The sequence below is a fragment of the Parus major genome, chromosome 3, assembly GCF_001522545.3.
Source record: "Parus major isolate Abel chromosome 3, Parus_major1.1, whole genome shotgun sequence".
In the NCBI taxonomy this organism is placed as follows: Eukaryota; Metazoa; Chordata; class Aves; order Passeriformes; family Paridae; genus Parus; species Parus major.
The window spans coordinates 78,548,538-78,558,201 of record NC_031770.1 but is presented as its reverse complement, the minus strand read 5'-3'; the positions used below and the strand labels follow the sequence as shown (position 1 = coordinate 78,558,201).

At 38.8% G+C, this 9,664-nt stretch overlaps 1 protein-coding gene across 5 annotated transcripts in view; it reads right to left on the bottom strand.

Moving 5' to 3' along the window:
• Positions 1–109: 109 nt before the first annotated feature.
• SNX14 (sorting nexin 14) overlaps positions 110–9,664 on the bottom strand; it is a 45,598-nt gene continuing 36,043 nt past the window's right edge. For all 5 annotated transcript variants that reach the window (XM_015621609.1, XM_015621611.1, XM_015621610.1 and 2 more), the window contains 6 exons: positions 7,075–7,198; positions 6,408–6,572; positions 5,263–5,358; positions 4,453–4,544; positions 4,248–4,304; positions 110–847 (listed from right to left, as the gene is read on the bottom strand). In XM_015621609.1, coding sequence (XP_015477095.1) covers positions 764–847; positions 4,248–4,304; positions 4,453–4,544; positions 5,263–5,358; positions 6,408–6,572; positions 7,075–7,198 — 618 coding nt within the window. In that variant the 3' untranslated portion in view covers positions 110–763. The remainder of the gene's footprint in view (positions 848–4,247; positions 4,305–4,452; positions 4,545–5,262; positions 5,359–6,407; positions 6,573–7,074; positions 7,199–9,664) is intronic.

The window sequence follows — 9,664 nt, the reverse complement described above, 5'->3', positions numbered from 1 at the left end:
GTTTTGTGAGTAAAACTTGTTAAAAATCCACTCGTAAAAGGCTTTTTCAAAATCTTTTATAAAGGCTGGACCAGCTAATTAAGATTTACAGAGAAAAATCTTCTACACATTTTTATAGGAATGAATTTTTATAAAATGCTGTGAACAGGCTAACATCCTCTTTTCTAAGGCTGTAAAGAGGATGTCAGAAAAAAACCCCACAAAACCAGATAAGAAACTGCAGAAAAGGCAAAGTTAAAAGTCCAAACCACTTCTCACATCCGTTATTGTTTTAAGAGCGCTTCAGATTTGAAGATCAGGTATTAAAAAGACTAAATTACGAATGCGATTTTCCATGGTCACAGTAAGATGAAGGCTAAAGACAGTTCTGAGATTATTTGTATTAAATAGATTCAATCATATACTTCTGTTGTAAAAAAAAAAAAGATTTGTTAAGACATTTTAAAAGAATGGGAGTATTCTACAAATTTTCTACATATCCTTTCAGGAAGACAACAAGTAATTGCACTTTTAGCAAAATGTACGTTGGCTGATTGCCCAGCTGTCTTTTTTGATGTCATCCTGTAATTTCATACACTGAGAGATTTTTGTGAAATCAATTAGACTTTTACTGGTAACAGCTAAAATAAATTTAAATAAAAAGTACAGACGTTTTATTTACTTACAATTGGTATTAAATTTTAATGTCTTTATTGCATAAAGGTATTTTTTAACTTAAAATTTAAGTTATTTACAACAAAATATACAAGGCAATGTTAAAATGTCACGTGTCCATTAAACAGTGCACAGCAGATCCAACTGTGTGTTCACTCGCATCCAGCTTGACACAGCTTGCTTCCTTTGGACCCTGTTAAACAGGAAAGGGGGGAAATTTACTTACTAAGTTTGAAAATGTGTATTTACATGGAAATGACTGAAATGAGCTGCAATGATTAATGGTATCTGACAACATCCACTTAAAACCAGAGTTAAGAAGATGGAAGGCTACTGGGTTTTAGTACTATTTCTCAAAATAGATGTTTTCTTCTTTCTCTACAAGTTCTCACCTCCCCCATTCCTAACTGCTATATACAGTTTTCTTAACACAGCAATTTTCTGCTCTGGAAATTGTACTGGAGAGATACTTTTTCAACTGGATTTCTTTCCTTACTCTGCTCAGAATGCTTCTTCCCTTTCAGCTGTCCCTTTTCCTTGTATCCTGTCTGACAGACTCCCAAGGGACAGGCTGTACACTATCTCAGAGGAGTTTTTCAGCTCTTGGAGCTTGCTCACTTACACATGCTGCCATCAAACACAGCGCACATCAAGTGATCCAGCATATATCCGCACTGGAACGTGCAGCAGGAAATACCTTCAAGATACCAATCTCAAGAGTGGGAAGCAGACTGACATCCCCACTAAGGAAAATCTTCCCATTTCTCCCATCACTCTTTTCCCTGCCAAAGGAGCAGTGCTCAGAACAAAACTTCTGGGATGTTCACTTTCCCCTTTAGAAGCTGACTGACTGAAAGAATGTTTTTCCATTCTTCACTGTAACTACAAAAACATTTTGGTATGAAGCAACTCAAAAAGGACCACTCTATGTTGGTCAGAGAGATCAGGCATTGGATTGATTCCCCCCAATACAATGGATAGATAAGTAAGAACCAGTCATTACTTTTAAACTTCCCCACTGCAGTTGTTAGGAACAGACAATTCTCTTTCCAAGTGGCTGCACAGTGCCAAGTGTCTGCAGTGATTTTGTGAAAATGTTTTTACAGCTCTGGATGAAAACCACTGCCGTCCCTCCATCCATAGTCCCTCCACCTTGCATTTCCCCTCTCAATCCTGGTACACAAAATCAGGTCCCACTGCCAAACATCACAGATGCAGCATTTTGTTCTGTATTATCTGAAATAAAGAAACAGCTCAAGCTCCCAGCTGAAGTATTTTTCTTCCTTTCCTGTACTGAAATCTGGGCTGCCCTTGCTCTGTCCCCACCAGCTTCAGAGGACAGAGGAGCCCACCCCTCACCTATGCCATTTCACCAGGAGCAAAGGTGGCATTAGAGGTCCCTGCTCAGCAGGTGGTTATGAAACACTGCACAACAGCACTGAACAGTGTCAGTTACACATGAAAAAAAACAGATTAAGAAGTAGAAAAATATTATCCTGATTTACCTTGAATAATCTCTCTCTTGATTTGTTTTTGAAGAGAAAATATTTTTCCCATTAAATATACACAGCTATGAAATCATAGCATGGCTGGGGTTGGATGGTGCCTCTGGAGGTCACCTGATCTACACCTCCTGCAGGGCCACCTGGAGATGCTCAGGACCACATCCAGACAGCTTTTAAATATCTCCAAGGATGAGCATCCCACAGCATCCCTGGGCAACCTGTGACAGTGCTTGGTACCCTCACAGTGCAGAAGTGTTGATGTTCAGAGGGAACCTCTGGTGTTTCAGGTTGTGCCTGTTGCCACTGGTCCTTGTTAGTGGGCACCACTTGTTCTGTCTGCTTTGTACCATCCCCTCAGGTATTTATAGACATCATTAAGACTCTCTGAGCTTTCTCTTCTCCAGCCTGAAGAGCCCCTGCTCTCTAGCCCCTTCTCATAGGAGATATGCTCCAGTTTCTTCATCATCCTCCTGGCTCTCCACCAGATTCATTCCAGCATGTCCACACCTTGTACCTTGTACTGGGGAGCCCAGACCTGGACACAGTACCCCAGGTGTGGCCCCACCAGTGCTGAGCAGAGGGGCAGCACCACCTCCCTTGACCTGCTGGCAACACTGCTCCTATTGCAGCCCAGGGTACCATCAGCCTTTTGTCCAACTTTGTGTCTTTCCAGCTGGCTTGCCCCCAGCCCATCCTGGCACGCGGGGTTGTTCTTCCCCAGGAACAGGACTTTGCACTTCCCTTTGTTAAGTTCATGAGGTTCCTGTCAGTCTATTTCTCCAGCCTGCTAGGTCCCTTTGGAAGGTAGCATAGCCCACTGGTGCATCAGCTACTCCTCCCAGTTTTGTGTCATCACCAGCCTTTGCACACTGTCCCATCATCCAGATCATTAATGGAAGATGTTAAACAGGATTGGAGCCACCAGTGACCCCTTGGATAAGTCCCTTTTTACTGGCCTGCTTCCAATTAGACTTCATTCCACTGATTACCGCTCTCTGGGCCTCACTGATACTTTAAAGACTATCTAAATGCCACTCATTTTTTTCCACAATCAACTGAAGATTATTTTCCAATACCTATATATAATTAGCTGCTGAGGTACAAGACAAGTTCAGCAGAGTAAAACAGCAGGGCTAAATCAGGTATTTTTTTCTGCACTTAAGTTCCCAGGCTACTTCCTCAGTCAGCTGGGTCCTTTTTCACCTGTTTTTAGCTGTCTGAGCACTGGCTTGAGGAGGGCAGCTACAGAGCTGAAGCACAAAGTAGGTCAGACTGGCTGAGCCAGCCTCATTTCACTGAAAACAGTGAGAGTGTCCTGGCTTGTTCCCCTATCTTGCACTTGTTTCTGTTTGTCATGCAAAACAAATTGCTGCTGGCACTCCACAGTTCTCAGGCACAGGGTTCATGCAACGAACATTTATTGCTAGTGAGGGGGTTTTCCTAATTTGTTTAGGGTTTTGTTTTTTACTAGCTAACTAGCAGGTATCTTCCTGCTTGCCATGAAGACTAAACTAAAATTACTATGTAAATACCTGTGAAGGTTTGGTATACATAAATACAAATATCAGACAGATCCCAAACCTAATGATATGCATTCACACAGCAATTTCTGCTGTGCAAATCCTTTCTCCTTTATTTGGATAGCTGAAGTTAACATTGCAGTGACCAAACTAGAGGTAAGAAATCCTCCTGCCAGATATTCTCAAGAAAAATGCTGCAGCTTGACCTGAGTTTTGCATGCAGAATTCCCTTCCTAAATTGGGAAATGCATAAAATAAAGTGGAGACAAATCAGTCAAAGAGAAAGGCACAGAGATCCCAACTGCTGTTATTTGTCCAAGTCTACTGAAAGGCAGCTCAGACTTGCTGCATGCTAAACAAATGGGCCCGAGCTGACTTGGAAAGAGCTAATTATCCAAAATGTAAGAAATCCAGATTTCAATTATTTTGACATAGTTGAAAAACACCTCTTTTCTCCAAAATTCAGAATTAATATTAGTAATTGAGAATAACAGCAAAAATGCACCAGTGACCAGACTCAGTAGCAGCCTGAAGAATTCTACAGCTCTCAAATGGAGTTAGCACATACCTTACTCAGCTCTGGAAAGAGCTCTTGAATCCCAATGTCCAGCAGAACGTAAGTTAACTAAAAGAAAATACAGAAAATTAAGGACACGCCAAGGCAAAACCAAGGCTTTTTTATTCTTAATTCTGAGTAACAGCCCACTCCTCTGCTATATCAAACAATCACTTCAGGAAATCCTGTGCCAGAAGGCAAATTTGACACGAGTTACCTGTTTATTGAGCACTGGTTGCTGCAGTCCATCAAACAGAAGCCTGATGCCTTCATACTTAGCCTCTTCCCCAATGCACTTGCCTATTAAATCTAGACCAAATTCCAAAAACAAATACACAAGTCATGAGGAAGCACTGCAAAGCAGCTTTATGATGCAGTTATAGAACTCCAGTAATTAACAAGAAAAAAACTGCTTAAATTAAACAAAGAGTTCAATTTTTTTTCTGTCTCAAATGGGAAAAAAAAACAAACCACACTTTCGGGTTCATCCTTTTCTACTCCCTTTCCTTCAGGGCTCCACACCTAAGTAATTACTACACTTTTTATAATATAAATGTTTTTATAATATAAATGCATAAATTTATTCTAATGCAATATTTAATAAACCCCAAGCTGATTTTTTAGAATTACTCTCAATTAAATGGTCCCCCCTTTCCTAGTTTATACAGTGCAAGGAGAGCTCAAATTTATCTTCCAGCTTAATCATGTGCCTTTTTTAATACATTTTTCATCTGGATAAAATACAAACCGTAGGAACATTCAAAAGATGAAAAATTATGGTATTAAGCAGATGTGTAAAGCTCTTTATTTCCATCACCATGTCTTTAATAATCACTATGTTACCTTAGTCAGCAACACTTAAATGAAAAAACTGAGCTGCTGGATTTTTATACCTGGTATTCCAGTCAACTCAAATGTCAGCAGCCCAAGTATTATTTGATTTGGAAAGATAGTATGACTGTATTTGGGTTAAATATCTGCTTGAACAATTAACCACCCTCATAGAGGCAGTCATGGAATACAGAACCTGGAATATATTTCATCATTTCTTCAAAAGTCTGCTTTGCTCGTTTCTGTTTATCCTGGGGAGAGCGGGGCTCAGTGTTCTCGCAGAACACGGCATCTGCAGCGAAGACACATGAAAAAAAAATATATCTTTAGGCAGCTACACATCACTGACACAGAAATGTGTTTTGGATTGTGGCTTCAAAACTGAACCTCTTCTCTGTATTGTGCTGACATGAAGGGAATTCTAGTCTTGTCATACTTTTTGCTCACATTAGCCCCATCAAATCCAGAATACCACACCAGTTTGAAGGACAATCATCTTTTCACAATTTGTTTCCATTCATTTCAAAGTTTAAAGCATTCTCTCCAAAGTTTGGATCAATTCTACTTTAGGTTAGTTATGATCTCCCAACTCACAATTTCCCTTCTGCTTTCAAAACTATAAGCAGTGTTTACACGTTCTGCTAAAGCACTGTCTGGAACTGTCAAAAACTTCAAATTTACCTATGAATGAGAAAGCAAGAATTATTATTCATCTGACGTAACAGGTGCTCAGTTTTGGTCTTAGGCTCTGAAAGTCTTACTGCACTCCTTTTTTGCCTTTCACAAGCTTCATTTTTGGTTTGACAAGGACAGAGCTGTCTTGACTCCAGAGTTTTGGCTAGATGCATAGTTTGGATCAGACTGCAGTCAGGTAATATGCTACAGTTGCAAGGTCGTTTAAAAATTTTTTTTAGTCACTCTCCCCTTCCCTTACTTGAAAGTGAGGAACACTCTAGCCCACTCAAGAGCCAACCACAACAAAGGGAATAAAAAAATTAACAATAGAAGACTGATGTAGTACACAAGTGAAGTAACTTGATGACTTCATGAAACATTTGTGCTGATACACTGAACCACTTTTACTCTGTTTCTCTTGTTCTTTGCACACCCGAGCAATTACTATTCATAATGCTTTTCTTCTGTAATCATCACTGACAGACAACATATGTGACTCAACATCTTTCCACAAGCTTTCAAGTTAGTCCAGGCTCACTTGATTTTTAATACTCCACCAGTGTTAGTCAGCATTGCAAAGTATAGCACTCAGCAACTTCACTGAAGAGATTTCAAACACCAGACTAAAGCAGTATTCTTTTTTTCAAAGATGTAACTATTACTGACCTCTCAGCAGTGTTATCAGAGAAACCAGCCGGTGCTCCTCAAATAGCTGTTCTAACTTGTTATGCAAGTAATAGTCTGTGTAAAGTTCCAATGTATTTTTGAAGAGAATTCTTCCTCCCATCAAGAGATGATGCAGCCAGTCAGGAATTCGGAAAACTACCCTACCTGGAAAGTCACAGCAACATCTATGAGTAGTAACATATGTGAGGGTCTCCTAATATTCGTGATAAAATCATCATTTATTCAAAATAAAAGAAAAAAAAAAAAGATTGCAAGCAAGAAACGAATATTTCAGTTTTGTTAGTGCAGCACTGAAAATACCGATATTCTCCACAGTGCTTATCAAATACTTCCTTTAGCTATTTCTATTAATCTAACAATTCCAGTTCCCAGAGTCTACCAGCAGCCTAGACCTGAGAAAAGGGATGAGACCTACTGCCATAAACTCATGCTACTGAGATGCAGAAAGATGGAGACATAACAAAGCAACTAAGAAATGATGAATGATAAATTACATTTTAGCAGCACCATGTTACTAAGTTGCATATTAGCTTGAACTTGTTGAGTTATATATGACTGGTACAAAAGAATTTCATTTCTTACCACAGACTGTGAACTTCGTATTTGGCATGAAGTATATGAATAATTAAGAGAAATCACTTCTTACCAACATACATTAAGTAGTCATAGACTCCTTCTACAGTCATCATTTCCATGAAGTAGTTCTGATTTTGTCGTCTTTCTGTATTCTCAGACCGGTTTGCATTATTCTTGAATAAATCATTAAAAAGCTAAAAACAGAAACATAAGACTGAAATCACTGCACTCAAAGGCAAAAGGATAGCCAGCAGTTCTTTGGGTTGGTTTCTTTTTATAGAAGTAGCTTCTTTCCAGAGCTTTCAAAGAACTGATATGGGGTGTTAATTTGTTTCAGGTTTTGTTTTTCATGTCTTTCACTTTCCAATAAAGAGCACATCACATGTTGCCATGATACACAAGAACCAAAATACCTGGATTCAGAACAAGTCAGCACTACAACATTAATTTTTGAGCCTTTCTGCTCCCACTGCCTTCCTCCAATCTAAACAATTGTGTCATTGTAAGCATCTAGACTTTTATCACAGGCTATGATTTCCTTGATGTACCCTGTTCTGAAAATGAGGGGCTAAGAGGATACAGAGTTTTCTGCCTTAAACCATAAGGGAAGCCTACAACAACAAAGTATTCCTAAAACTTCCTGTAAGTTTCCACTTTGAAAGAAATACAATGGCTTCTAGACAAAATATACAAGTTTTTTAGATAGAGAAATATCTTCTTCCTCTGCCAGCTTAATTATTTATAGTAAAATGTTTATGAACTAATATTTGGGTTTCTTTACATTTTTCTTATTTCTCAATCATATTGCTTTAGACTTCTACTCTACATCATCACCTTCCTCCTTGATCTATTACCTTGCCTTTGGTTCTTTCTGAAAAGATACTCTAATTCTTGCAAAACTCCAAGAGGCTCTTCCTGGCACACAAAAAGGGGACCCAAGCCACCTTAGGTAGTAGCTCCTGCCTCTCCTGCCCCCAAGTCTATGAATCCCAACAGAAGGAAAGGAAGAAGTCTCTAAATCCTGATGCTTTCCATGTTCAATACCTAGCAATCTCTACTAGCAATTTATTTTAAATTAACTTACCCCAAAACCAGTTATGTCTAGATATAAAATAGGACTTAAACAAAATACTCTGTATTATGAAAAGAAAGTTCAAAACTTTATGCCAGGGTTCTAAAAAAATTATTAGACCTAGAAGCAAATGCAACATAATCATAGAATTGCCTAGGCTGAGGTGATTGCCACTCACAGAGGGGTTTCTTTACCACTCCCAAAATAACATTAGTTCCAAGGAACAGGAAGTAATTTGCTTGTATGTGGTTCACTTTCTGTACTGCAATTCTCCCCAAAATAAATAAAGCCCAAAACATGCAAATCACAACAATCTCTGAACCACGCAAGTCTCTAAAGAGAATGCTTTGCACTCTTAGGAAAAATTACATCAGGACATCTGGCAAGAGTCACGTTTTTGACATGTATTCCTTCAGGCCCTCTGCTTTTGTTAAGTGCTGAGCTGCTGCTATTACCTGCACAAGATTCATTCAAACTAAACACCAACTTATTACATAAATAACATAAAAGGACAAATATGGCTAATGCACTGGTGGATGACTGGTATCCAGGAATGTAACAAACCTAAAAAGAACACGTAACTATTCACACCTGTTTTATGGAAGCATCCCTGGCAGGTTGTTTAAAACACGCCGTATGAACTGAACTCTACATCCTCCTAAATACTAAAACTGGAACAGCAGAAAAACCTCAGCTGTAGTACTGTAACTTAAACAAGAGCCTCCTTTATTTTTTAGATACACTCCATGACCTGACAGAGGTGATACATACTGAGCCAACTCAAAGCAGCCCATTGTGCCGTGTAGATATAGGTTCAGAGCAGTGTCTGGAAGCCAAACTAAATCATTAATAGCAATCTGGTAGGTAACCTATAAAAAAATCAAACACGAAGGCCAGCTTAAGGCAAAGCTTTTTGACTTTCAAGTGTGATTTCCACTTTCACACCAAACCAGAAGCAGCATCTTCTGAATGCTGACTGTACCTCCATACACGGATAATCTGTGTTGCACCTTAAACAGTAACGATTCCTTGATCAGAGGTGCACTTTGAAAGCATTTCAGAATGCAATCTGCAATGCATTAATGCACTGCAGCAGCCATAATACTAAGTGGCTTCAGACCTCTACTTCCATGTTTTACACTTTCCAGTATCTTGGCTCAGGAGAAATTCTAGTGAAAAACACACAATTGGTTATCTAGTACAGAAGTTGAGATTATACTCACAATTCAGATAAGCACAGGATTTTGCTTTAGATGTTTCTGTGCATGTTAATATTTGAGACTAACACCACAAACCTCAATGCTATCATTAGGTAATCTTTAAAGATTAAACAATAATTACAATTATAACCCCAAAATATTTTTAAAAGGTTTACAATGAGGAAATTACATGAATTAGTATTGATTAATAATGGGAGTCAAGCCCTTGAAGTCAATGAAAGATAAAAGGCCTGTATTTAGAAAAAGACCAAAGTAATCCCTTAGTATTTATTTACAGTACAATAGGCAATCATACCTTATTGGGAAAAGCAAACAAAGGAAGCATGAATGCTCATATAAAGTGCCTCACAGGAAAAAAAGTTACTCAA